We start from the raw sequence: 12,739 nt of genomic DNA on the forward strand, positions 1-12,739 counted from the left end.
ACAATTTTTAATTCCTTATGCTTTTTAGAAATTTAAATTCCATATGCTTTTATAAAATTTTGAATTCCTTATGCTCATCTAAAGATATATCTCTTTATGGTTAACGGGTCTAGTCCATTAAAAATTAGCATTAATTTGCAGACTAGTGATCTTAAATTCAAACCCTTATAAGACCATAGTAGTTTGAGCGAGAATCCATCTCTCTAACAGCTTAGACTATTACTTTCTCTTTATAAGAAATGCTAATCTTCGTTACATTTTACATTAGAAGTGTATATAATGTATATAGTTATTTACAAGTGTGACCGCTTTATCTTGATAGTAATTATAGCCATTTTTAAAATCAATTAAGAGGAATTTAAATCGCAAACCTAGTACAACATTGAAAATATAAGTAACACTGATACAAGATCAGAAGCACATTGGGCCTAAGAGGGGCACATGCCTCCTCCCAAACCAATTCCCTTGTTTTTCATTTGTTATTTTATATATATACTTAATGGAGTCTAGTTACAAAATTGCTCTCAAAACAAGAATCTCATATCCCTCTTTATTCTTTTCTCACTTATTATGGAGAATAATTTTTTTTTAAACTCTCTTTCATCCCTTAACACGTGTTCTTCTCTCTATCTCTCTCTCTCTTCTCTCTCTCTCTCTCTCTCTCTCTCTCTCTCTCTCTCTCTCTCAAATTTCCTATAAATATTATAATGAGTTATTATTGAAATATGAAATGAAACAAACTAATGAAATAGAGTTTTGTGACAAGTTAGACTCCCAAAAAGAAAAAAGATACTTGACTTGTCTAAGGTGCCCTACTGTCAACAACTCATGGTTCGCCTGTATATGAAGGTTTAGTACTTGTAGTTAGACAATGACAGTAATCCTGTTAGAGGACTCAAATTTGAAAAAAAAAATCCCCTTAATTTTGACTTGTGCTCTTATATATTTGTTAATTAAAGGTCCATATTGTTGTTGCTCGCATGATCGATAACACACTTGCAAGAAAATGGGATAACATTGTTTTGCTATTTCCAGTCAATAACGCTATGATACGTGTGATAACTTTTTCACATGTCATATCGTTATTCGCCAAAAATAGCAAACTAGTGATATCCCGTTACAACCAAGTTTTTTTACACGCGATTGGATAATTGTGAAAGACAGTGTTAGGTGTAACTGGTTATCCTATTGAAGATTACTCCCGTTAGATCTTAACCATTATGGCATTATGAATGAATGAATTCAATTTGGTTTTATAACAAACTTCTGAAACAATAGTGAAGCAGCAGTAGAATATCTGGAACTGGAATTCATGCAAACCGTGTCTGAAACGCCTAATTATAGAAAAGCGGGGGTTTCAAAAAACCGTTAAGGCTTTTAAGGTTACAGATGCCTGGTTTCCCGCGAAAGAAATACAAAGCCAACTCCATCAGTCTACAAAAATAGTAAATACAGGAATTGACCCAAAAACTAAAAACGGTTCTCCTTTAATAGTTATTCCTGGGCTGCTATTAATGCGAGAAATCTGTGCGGAGTAAATTGGTAAAAAAGGAAAGAAGAGCCCCTGTTGGGCTTAAGGCTTTTGTTGATGCCTTTGGGGGTAAATTAAATTCATCATCTCACACCTTTTTTTTTTCCCTTTGCCCCCCCCCTACCCCCCCTACCACCACTTCTTTTTCTTCTCCATCACATTCCCTTGATAGTTTTCAAGAAACTTGACAGGGAGTGCCTGATTCCTCCAGAAGTAAGTTCTTTTGGGTTTCTTCTAATTTTCTCTTCTTTTTTTTCTTCTTTCAATGTTGTTTATGTTAAGAAAAGATCATCTGTTTGAGGCAGGCATTCTCTAAACTTTAATTAAGACAATAAATATTTTTTTGTTCTGTTTGATGATATGAATTCTCACCTACGAATTCAATTAGGAAAAATGTGAACATATAAACACACATATTCGACAATCTCTTTCTCTCTGTTTTGTTTTTCCTATTATGTTCTGCATTTGATAAACTAACTGTTGGAATCTGCAACAGAGTCAGAAGAGATGATCAGGTGTTTGCTTTTCATATCCTTGTTGATCCACGCAACTTTAGCAGCGAAAGCACCAAATGCAGCAGCGGAAGCACCAAATGCAGGACAGAAGGCCCCTGCGGGGTCTCCAACGAAGAAATGGCTGACTTTAAATGGTAATAACACCTTTTTGTTTACTATTTGGAGCTAACGAATTGGCCATTTCAAAACGAAAACGAAAACAAAATCAATAAAAGAATTCTTCAACCAAAAGTTGATCTACGCTGCAAAAAAGAAAAAAGAAAAAAGAAAAAAAAGGGCAAGAAATTGGGCTTCTCAGAAGTTTCATTTGAGTGAATAAGGCCAATCTCAAGAAATAATTTGATAACTTGATATTAACTGAACCGAATTATGAGAGGAAACAACAAGGTTTCTTCAACATTTGCAGGAATGTCTAAACGTCTTTGACTTCTATGTTAACTATAACTAGTATCAAGTCAGTGTAATGACTTTCTGCAACTCATGATTTTACCTGCAGGACAAGAGCCCCTCGTTATAGCTCGTGGCGGGTTTTCGGGACTTTTTCCTGAATCCAGCACCTATGCGATTGACATGGCAAAGTCTCAAAGTTTGCCAGGGTACGCTTTCTTCTGCAATCTGCAGTTAACGAAAGATAGCGTTGGAATATGCCTGTCGAACATTCTGCTTGATAATACAACAACTATATCTATGTTCTACCCTAAAGACCAAAAGACTTACAATGTGAATGGGAAGGATATTCGTGGCTGGTTTGCTTTGGATTTTACAGCTGATCAGCTGTTAAACAATGTATCACGTAAGTTACTAATCAAGTAGACAACAACATTTATGGGTTAAGGTGACTAGTAATCATGCTTCGTTTTCTTGTGTTGTTCAATTCTTTTACAGTGACTCAAAACATTTTTTCCCGACCAAGTTACTTCGATGGTACTCTGCCAATAGCTACTGTTGAGGATGCTTTAGGAATTAAACCAGACAAATTCTGGCTGAACGTTCCGGTATCTCCGTATCCCTTTCTATACCACCAATGAGTTATTTTTGTAGAGTTGTTCTTCATCAGTCATAAATCATTTTCATTTTCATAATAAATGGTTTTGGTGTTTGGTTTGCTGTCTGTGGCATACAGTATGATACATTTTATAGCCAACACAAAATCAGTATGGCATCATTTGTTGAAAAGGTAATCAGATTTCCGTCTATGAATTATATCTCATCTCCTGAGATTGGTTTCTTGAAAACCGTAAGTGCAAAAGTGAACAAAGGGAGGACAAAGCTCATCTTCCAGTTCCTAGATCCTGAAGAAACTGAACCCACAACCAAACAAAAGTACAGCGCACTTGTGAAGAATCTTGAGATGATCAAGTCAGTTGCCGCTGGAATCCTTGTCCCAAAAGAATACATATGGCCGGTCAATAAGAACAACTATTTGGAGGCTGCCACTACACTCGTGACTGAGGCTCACAAACAAGGGCTAGAAGTACATGCTTCTGGTTTCGCAAATGACATCGTGCTCCCTTATAATTACAGTTTTGATCCAACAGCTGAGTACCTGCAGTTTGTAGATCAGCCAAACTTTTCTGTTGATGGGGTGCTTACAGATTTCCCTCCTACCGCATCCGAAACCATCGGTGAGATATCAGCCTTTACTTATCTTTCATTCAATTTAATAGCACCTACTTGACAGACATTCATTTCACAAAACAAATGTTGGATTTCTGCCCCAATTAACCTGCCAATGCTTTCCTGGTGCAGCATGCTTTGCACAGAACAATAATAGTACCAAGCCTAAAAAAGGTAAGAATATTCTAGTAACTTTTGTACGCCAACAGTTGTGTTGTGAATCCTGTAATATTGTTGTTAGGAAGTTTCTTATAGAATTTTTGACTTTGCAGGACTTCCTTTGATCATAACAAGAAATGGAGCAAGTGGGACCTATCCTGGCTGCACAGACCTTGCTTATAAGCAAGCAGTAGATGATGGGGCTGACATAATAGATTGCTCAGTTCAACTGTCAAGTGATGGAGTTGCCTTCTGCTTAGATACCATAGACCTCAACTCAGGCACTAATGCATTATCTCAGTTCATGACCAAGAGTGAGACTATCCCTGAACTTCAAGCAGAAGCTGGAGTCTTCTCATTCCAGCTCTCATGGCATGAGATTCAGAGCTTGAAACGTAAGCTTCTTTACTTCAAAATCTGATATTGCTAGTAAGTAGCAAGCTTCTGAAAATCCCACCCCATCCCGTTAACGGTTCATCTTGGCTCTTTTTATTTCAGCTCAAATACAAAGCCCGTACGGAACTAAGGAAAAAGTATATAGAAACCCAGCTAACAAGGACGTGGGTAAACTGGTGACCCTCTCTGACTTCCTGGAGTTTTCTAAGACAAAGGCAGTTACTGGAATCTTGATAAACATTGAGGCAAGACTTTTAATAGTTTCAGTCATTTTGATTCTCAAACTCTTCTTATTATATATTCATTTTTGCTGAAAGTTAACGATGTTGTGGGATGAATTGTCAGAATGCTGCGTACCTAGCATCAAAGGCAGGTCTGGACATTGTGAAAACTGTAACCTCTGCCTTGAGCAATGCCACATTTGACAAGCAATCCACTCAGCAAGTGTTGATCAAATCAGATGACACTTCAGTGCTGTCCAAGTTCAAAGATGTGAAAACATACAGAAGGGTGCTCAACATTAAGGAGAAAATAAGTGATGCAACCAAGGCATCCGTGGATGAGATCAAGAAGTTTGCAGACGCAGTAACTGTCACCAAAGATTCCATTGTCAAAATCAGTGATTACTTCATTTCGGGGAAAACGAACGTTGTCAAGGAAATGAAGGCCGCAAACATCTCAGTGTATGTCCATTGGCTGAAGAATGAGTTCGTCAGTCTCATGTTTGATTATTTCTCCGACCCCATCATAGAGATTGCATCATATGTTCTAGACTACCAAGTTGATGGCATCGTCACCGATTTCCCAGCAACTGCTAACAAATATATGAGTAAGTATTATTGGTATAGTAGTGTTATTTTTCTGTTTAGTTACCTAATAAAACCACCCTCACAACAAGTTTTGACATGAACTTGCAGGGTGCCCATGTAATGATATGGACCCCAAAGCCAATATCCCATATCCCATTTTACCAGTGGAACCTGGTTCTTTGCTGGGTTTGGTAGTCCCCGAGGCATTGTCACCAGCACAAGCCCCAAGCCCAGCTCTTCAAGCTTCCAATGTCGCTGACCCCCCCCTTCCTGAAGTGGTGAAGAAAAGCGACACCAGCCCACCACCCTCCAGCAGTAGCTCTGATTCAACTGATTCCGGCTCCAAATCGACACCTGCTCCTGGATCTCCTGAAAAGTCAAGTGCTTTCGCAAATGCTGCCAATCTTTGTCTTTCCTTAGTTGCCATAGTGGTTCTCGCTTTGCTGGCAAATTAAGTAACCTTGGCCTTGAGCTTCTAAGATTACGTGAGTCTGTAATATACTTGCATAATTTATATAGTATAGTAAATATCGCAAATTAGACAGATTTATTCTGACTAGTTAAATTTATATCAATTCAATTATGTTGTTTTCAAGATTCCATTCAATTCATACCTACCAGTCAATCAACTCAAACCAACAACACTAATCTGATTTTTTTCATTAACCATATCCCTTACCCTTATTAAGATCAACTTGATATCAAGTAAAGGTCAAAATTTTATTACATCATTGGATCAGGTTGAGCATTTAACATGGTAAAAGGTATAAACTTCTACCAAGGGTTATGGGTCGCTCGCTCTTAATTTTCCAAGCAAAATTTAAAAATAAAAATAAAAACAGGGGAAAAATAATAATATTCGATCAAATATGGAAATCAATGAAGAGACAACGAGGCTCAGATTCGCCTTTTTTCAGACAAAAGAGGAAGGAAACGCAGCCTTCCATGGCTGCGACCACGGGCGCCACCTGTGGATGAAAGGACAGAATAGTCATTTTCACCGACAGATCAACCGGGTCGCCCCGCCAAGGAAACCGGGTCACCATTTCCACGGTCTGGTTTTACAGAAGCTATAAATATCATCACCGCCTCTTGACTTTCGGTAACTATTACAGAGAGAGAGAGAGAGAGTGAGAAAAGAAGAAGAAGAAGAAGAAGATGATGATGATGATGAGGAAGAGGGAGAGAGAGAGAGGGCTGTTTGGTTGCATCGCATGTAACATAAGGTTGGGTGAAAATCATCGGCTCCGCTGACATTCAGAGAGGGGGCAACCAACCCTCAGGAACACCCCAAACGGCCTCCCTGAGAGCAAAGCCTCATTCTTAAACTAATGAGCCTTAAACCCTAACCCTCTGCTGCCTCAGGCCTATTTTATAATGCTCCGGACTTGAGGGAAGGGTATTTTGGTCAGTCTGGTATCATGAAACTTTCTGAGACACGAGATATTTGGACTCAATTTGTCTTTGGGTTTTCATAATTTTAACTTGAGAAGAAGTTGCAAAACAGTGCTATTTCTGTTATATACAAAATTTTCTCCTTATTTTACCTACTTATTTGGCCCCTATTTTGGATAATATAGATTAAGTTGGGTATTTGTTATTTCTTTTTAAATTTCAGATTCGTCCCGTCTTGTAACCGAAAGAAAAAAGTTGGTAACTGGTATGAGAGTCCAGAATTTAACATGCATAATAAATATGCAAAAACGTTTTGTTACCATTAACTATAGAAATCGGAAGTCCATAATTTGCATTTGGCAATGGCTTAGAATCTTCTACTGAACACCACTAACAGGACTTCTCAATCTCATAATCTCAATGACAAAATTTTTTCCTTGTCCATTGAAATTCAAAAATCCGAACGATCAAGCATATCTACCAGAGTCATCCTCCTTGGGAACCTAGGTGGCAGCCTCAAATACATGGCATCTTCAATCTCAATTGGCTGATGTGTTGCCACAATCACAATTCCACCTTTCTTCCTATGCTCTGCAATGATATATTCAAGCAACTTCAGCCCCTCAGTGTCCAAAGCAACAGAAGGCTCATCAAGCAACCAGATTGGCCTATCCATTGCCAGCAACCTCGCGAGCTGCAGCCTTTTCCGCTGCCCCATAGACAGCATTCTTGCTTTCTCCTTTGCCAGTCTCCCAAGCCCCATCAGCTCCAAAGCTGGCATTGAATTCCCCTGCTTGCCTTCAAGAACTTCAAACCACTGAACATTGTCCAGAACTGTGAACTTCTCCTTCACAGCATCTTTAAGGGAGAGCCAGTTAAGTTGAAGCTTGTACTGGTGGAAAACACCTGAATCTGTGATGTCATGGCCGTTCCACAGGACCTGACCAGCTGAAGGACGAGAAAATCCAGCCAACATACGCAGGAAGGTAGTCTTGCCTGAGCCATTAGTGCCCATCAGTACAAGTGCTCCACCATCATGAATGGAGGCATTTACATGTCTCAAGATTTGTTGGGCATTCCTCATGCAAGAGACATTGTCGAGAAGGAGACGGGGAAGCGGGGGCTTTCTGAGAGACATCAGGGTCTATGAAACAGGAAAACTGCAGCTAATGCTAGACTATCAAAGAACTTTTGAAGTGTTTATTATCTGCAGTTGATGTTCAAGTGTTTATTATAGCTGTAATCAGAAAATTTCTCTAAGAAAGTTAAGGAAAATAAGGAGAGGAGAGTTATACTTGGAATCAACGGATGAAGCAAAAGAACATGTTGAAAATCAAAACTCAAGGTTTAATTTTTCTCTGAACAAAACTAAAATCAAACTGTAATTGCATCAGGAGGAACGGAGCAAATTTGAATGCAATGCAGTATCGTCATAGAAAGTTTTAACCCAAATGAAAAGAAGAAAATCCATTGCAAACTTTCCTGAACGATTTGATTACTATATCGTCTGAATAAAATGCAAAAATCAAGAGAAACGCGATCCACATATGGATTGGCATAACAAAACACAAGCATCTGGGTATTATCCATAATCATGCAGACAGATTCACTGGGAAAACAAATAAAAACACATCAGAATTCTCATTGAATCAAACACAAACAGAGGCAAACAAGACAGACTGAAGCACAATATGTTATCTAATTAAATAGAAAAGTTAATTGAATAATTAAATTTCATAAAGTCACACAATTTTGCAAAATTAAACAAAGCGGCGAGGTCAAAAAGGGTTTTTATTTTTATTTTATTTTTATTTTTATTTGAATAATAAAAACCCCATTTGGGATTGATGTTCATATTGGGTATGACAGTAACGGATTCAAAAAGTCAAAAGAGCCAAGCAGATGTGAGGCAGACGCTGATGAAAAGGAAGAGCAGCTGGTGCAAGCAGAAGGAAAAATTGAACTCAAATCAACTCAACCTATAACTTTCATTTTGTAATATTTTTCACACTTCTTTCTGCCAGAAAGAAAGTAAACAATTCCATGAAAAACTAAAGAAACTAAAAAGGATGACTTACCGGCGATAGCTCAGTGAGTCAGTGCTGGCGAAACAGTCACAGATGGGGATTCATTTTATCTAATTACCATTTGAACACCAGCCAGAGATCATGAATTCGAAAGAGGAAAATCAAAGTTACAGAGAATGTGCAATACCCAGAAACCAAAACACATTAAAATTGCAAAAACTTATCAAAGAATAAGACTTTATACTATTAAGTGAGAAGTGAAACCTGGTTGCTGGAGCGTCAAGGTAAGCTTCGTCGTGAGTGAGATCAGATGCGACGATAAGTAATTGTAAAGAAAGAAGGGAGGGAGAGAGCTGAAAACAAATGGGGTCTGATTTGAGTTTGGGTTAATTTGGGTGGTATGGCTATCGGGTGGGTCTCTCTAGTTGGGTAATATCCATTTAACTTTTTCACCAAAAAATACTTCTATAATCTTTTGGGCTTTTTTTGTTTAATTGCACTTTACTTTTTCACAAAAAAATAAATACAATTTATTTCCTATTCTCTCGTTGATAAATTTAACAAGTTATGATTTGATGTGATACTGGTCTTGGTCATAAATTTTTCATCTTTTTTTGTTTGTTTAATAACTAGCGATTAGCATTTTTCTCTGTGCTGTGATTTTTTTATTTTTTTATTTTTTTATAGAATCTCTGTGCCTACGATTCAAAATTATGATATTTTTTTCTGTAATCGCTATTTTTTAACAACCTGGGTTTCCATTAATCTGCTTAGTACTAAAGCGAGGCGATAGAGTATATGTGAAAAAGCAAAGAAAAAGGAGGAGGAGGCGGCTTATAGAAAGCAGAAATTGTAAAGGAGACTTCAATAGAATAGTAATGAAAGGAAAGAAATTGCAATTGTCATTCGGCCTGCCGTTTACAAAAGGCACATTACATATTTATAGTTGCAAACAAGGAAACCTAGATGATTGGTCCTCTTGAACACAATTTACATGATCTCCTTACCCCTCTGATGGAGTACAGATTTATGCACAACTTCCCCACCTGAGCTAACAAAGTAGGTTACCTGCAGCCCAAAATAAGGAAAGAACAAATGTATCAAACATGATAAACAAGGGATACCTTTTTAATAAAATAAAGCTGTAATGAAACAGCACAAGAAATGAATACCCACAATCTCTAGTGTGCTGACTCTATGAAGAAGAAACCCATCCTCCATTTGGCCCGTGTTCCCAAGGTAGCTCAGGCTGTGTCGTCGGACACTGCTAGCACAACCCTGCGCACTTAAGTATGCATTCTGGAGAATAACATGTATTGGTGAGGAGAGGACTTGGGAGTCAGATTTGGCATTTTAATTGGAATCGGTGCAGAAATAAGGTATTAGTGAATACCAAAAAAAAAAAAATCTTACCACTTCAAATTTCATAAAAATAAGTTGTAGAGACTCAAAAACTTTCTTTGCTCCCATTCCCTCCTCACCATCTTCACAAATAGCCAATGGGTGGAATCCAACGACTATGCGCCTATATGGCAATACAAGCCAGTTAGACATTGGAAGATTAGTTATCACTTTCTGAAAAAAAAAAATCTCAAGGAGCGAGGCTAATTGGAAACCCATTCTTAAAGTCATATCTTCTATACTGCAGAAATTCCAGTTCATGTAAGCATCAGAATGAAAACCAAAATTTTAGAGTTGGATTGCAAAAATAACAGCTTCAAAACAGAAACAATATGAGTCATGAAATATCAATTATCAGAAAACACCAAAATTGAAAGAACATTTCACAATTTCTTCAAGCTTTTTTGTGTTTTTAAGATATTGCTAGCACATAAGATCAGAAAAGCCAAGAACATAAATCAACTACAAATAGCAGGGCCAAACAACTAATTAATTTTACCAGTTACTACTGGTTGCTTCTAGTGTCCTTTTCAGCCAATGTAACTGATTGTTTCCGAACCCACCTAATGATCCGGTGCCCTTCACGTTGAAAATAAGTTCAAGTAAGAAAGTAGAACAAAAAGCTACATATATACAGCAACCGTGTATAAATATATAAATAGATGATAATATACATATATATATATATATATATATCAACCCTTGGATGAACTGCCAGTCAAGAAAAGAAGGAAATCTATACAGGACATCTTTATATGACTTGAAGAAAAAAATAAAGATAAAAAAAACTCCTAAGTCATTAAACAGACAAACAGCTTAGAAAGCTTACACAAAATAGGATCGGATAGATAAAATTGAAAAACAAAATAGTACATACCTGTAACAATCCAGTATCCACCACAATGACATCTAAGGTTTTCTCGTAAGGTAAATTGATCTTCTTTTGGAAGTAACCTCCTCCGTGTCTTTCTGAAACTCTAGTGGTGTACCTACAAGTGCTACTATTCATGCCTTAACCAGGAAAAAATAAACAACAGTGCAAACAGCATAGCTGAACCTCAGACTCGGCAATAAGAACATTATATTAGATTAATGTACCCAATTCAAAGAATATTACATAGAGGATAGCATACCAGGGAAGTTTCAGTGATGAGAAAAGCAGGGTACCCTGTAAAAGAATATATCCACCATTGTTACCAACAGTTGAAAGGAACAACTTCTAGTCTTCAACAATTGTAATCTATCAACTTTATCCATTTTGTTGAAGTACATAGTGTTAAGAGTATGTAGATCTAGGATTGTGACAAGTGTCACTTAGTCATTGACTGATGCAGACTAGAAGTTGGTCCTTTGAATCAGAAAGAGCCTTATAAAGCTTAACTCTCTGTATTGTATGGTAATCTGAGAAATAATACATAAAAGTTCATCTTCTTCTTAATTGTCTCTCTATTTCAGTTTCGTTAACATGGTATCAAGAGCCAACAGAGAGTTAAGCTTTATAAGGCTCTAACTGATTACAACAGCTTACTAACTAATTCTAACATCAGTCAATGACTAAGTAACACTTGTCACAATCCTAGATCTACATACTCTAACACATAGAATATACCTCCATTTATGATTAATCCCATCATATTAAGATTCTTAAAAGATCCTTCTTCCATGTTGAGAGATACATACTTACAATAATCAAGCAGAATGGTGGCTTTGCAGCTCAAATGTTTTGAGGAAAAAAACAACCTTACATTCTGCATGAGCGGATCATCTTTCCCAAGATCACTAATGTCCACCACGAACTTTGCCTTGTACTTCTTTACCACCTTCTCCATCTTTATCAACAAGAAGAACCACAATTAATCCAGGGAAAATATTGTCAAGGCCCTCACAACTCTGCTCACTTAAAGTAATCAAAGGAAAAAGTGGAAACAAGATTCCTCTGCAAACAATATCATAGTACTACTCCCACAGAAACAGAGGTAACTATCCGGCCATTCAGCTGAGCCTTTCATTTAGCACCAAAACAAAACCACACATGTATAACGTAGATTATTTCCTTCAAGTTTCCCCATATTTCCTAACATTAACAACAATCATATCCGCCAAGATAGCATTAGGGGAGATAAAAATCTTCGCTTTATAGAATATAGGCCAAATTCCTTACTTTGATTATTCAAGAAGCATTATAACTTAAGAAACTGACCTGTTTGAGAAGATGGGTCTGTTGATTGAGAGGTCTGAAGCCCCCTCCAACGCTAATAAAGTAAAGATCAAGGGGTCTCGTCCCATTTGTACCATGGTACATAGGCTTCTGAGGCTGACCCAGTTGAAAAGCAAGGTAGAGACTAAAGCACAAACATGCCTGCGCCACCAAAGTAGGAACCCAAGAGGGTTTTTCCATTCGATAACAATCTCACTCACTGCCTCTCTTTCTGCTCGGTAAGATTAAGCTAGTACAGATCTGAATATTGTTGATGAACCTGCACTGCACATGATGTGCACGCACTTCACTGTGAGTCTCGGGAAAACCACACAAAATGACTTGATTTTGAGGGTATATATATTCCATTTCCATTTATTTTCAGCATCTAAAGTTTATCCTATGCTATATTGATGCTGACATATACTCCATTATTCATTATTGATGATGAACACGTCTTAAGATTCTGTGAAGGTTCCAACCTAAGAAGTTTCGATGATGAACACGTCTTAAGATGATGTGAGATTTGAGAAGTTTCGTCTGTGTCTCGGTATTATTTATTAAAGAGCATCTACAATCATGTTATTTATTTTTTAGTTAAAATTTAGCTAAAAATATATAAAAGTTATTTTAGAAACTTTTTATAAAATTTGAACTCTAATCATATTTCCTAGTTTAGAGAGTCATAAATA

General features: G+C 37.2%; 2 protein-coding genes across 11 annotated transcripts; one reads left to right on the plus strand and one right to left on the minus strand.

Moving 5' to 3' along the window:
• LOC18769651 (glycerophosphodiester phosphodiesterase GDPDL7) lies at positions 1,653–5,571 on the plus strand. Its single transcript, XM_007201875.2, has 10 exons — positions 1,653–1,744; positions 2,028–2,180; positions 2,543–2,839; positions 2,932–3,041; positions 3,170–3,671; positions 3,796–3,837; positions 3,936–4,217; positions 4,321–4,463; positions 4,564–5,047; positions 5,136–5,571. The coding sequence occupies exons 2-10, from the start codon at positions 2,039–2,041 to the stop codon at positions 5,480–5,482; spliced, it is 2,349 nt and encodes a 782-aa protein (XP_007201937.1). The 5' UTR covers positions 1,653–1,744; positions 2,028–2,038; the 3' UTR covers positions 5,483–5,571.
• On the minus strand, positions 6,704–12,488 carry LOC18769589 (ABC transporter I family member 1). Of its 10 annotated transcripts, XM_020568016.1 has the most exons (10): positions 12,051–12,488; positions 11,535–11,679; positions 10,728–11,018; positions 10,350–10,429; positions 9,863–9,974; positions 9,626–9,748; positions 8,714–9,517; positions 8,501–8,559; positions 7,718–8,031; positions 6,704–7,629 (listed from the first exon to the last, which is right to left on the minus strand). In XM_020568016.1, the coding sequence occupies exon 10, from the start codon at positions 7,558–7,560 to the stop codon at positions 6,874–6,876; it is 687 nt and encodes a 228-aa protein (XP_020423605.1). In that variant the 5' UTR covers positions 7,561–7,629; positions 7,718–8,031; positions 8,501–8,559; positions 8,714–9,517; positions 9,626–9,748; positions 9,863–9,974; positions 10,350–10,429; positions 10,728–11,018; positions 11,535–11,679; positions 12,051–12,488; the 3' UTR covers positions 6,704–6,873. The 10 variants fall into 10 exon arrangements, with proteins under 10 accessions (XP_020423605.1, XP_020423603.1, XP_020423607.1 ...); XM_020568014.1 differs by lacking the exon at positions 7,718–8,031; XM_020568018.1 differs by having other exon boundaries at positions 6,704–8,031; positions 11,531–11,679; positions 12,051–12,085.

Source organism: Prunus persica, chromosome G7 (genome assembly GCF_000346465.2).
Source record: "Prunus persica cultivar Lovell chromosome G7, Prunus_persica_NCBIv2, whole genome shotgun sequence".
Classification (NCBI taxonomy): domain Eukaryota; kingdom Viridiplantae; phylum Streptophyta; class Magnoliopsida; order Rosales; family Rosaceae; genus Prunus; species Prunus persica.

What these genes read in the sequence shown, in the direction of transcription:
- LOC18769651 (XM_007201875.2), top strand. Translation starts at nt 2,039, where the DNA reads ATGATCAGGTGTTTGCTTTTCATATCCTTGTTGATCCACGCAACTTTA. An exon ending in TACCGCATCCGAAACCATCG is followed by an intron (nt 3,672 to 3,795) that starts GTGAGATATCAG and finishes TTCCTGGTGCAG; the next exon opens with CATGCTTTGCACAGAACAAT. An exon ending in GAATCTTGATAAACATTGAG is followed by an intron (nt 4,464 to 4,563) that starts GCAAGACTTTTA and finishes ATGAATTGTCAG; the next exon opens with AATGCTGCGTACCTAGCATC.
- LOC18769589 (XM_007202374.2), bottom strand. Translation starts at nt 12,248, where the DNA reads ATGGAAAAACCCTCTTGGGTTCCTACTTTGGTGGCGCAGGCATGTTTG. An exon ending in AGACCCATCTTCTCAAACAG is followed by an intron (nt 11,680 to 12,050) that starts GTCAGTTTCTTA and finishes TTGTTGATAAAG; the next exon opens with ATGGAGAAGGTGGTAAAGAA. An exon ending in GAGTCAGCACACTAGAGATT is followed by an intron (nt 9,518 to 9,625) that starts GTGGGTATTCAT and finishes TTTGGGCTGCAG; the next exon opens with GTAACCTACTTTGTTAGCTC.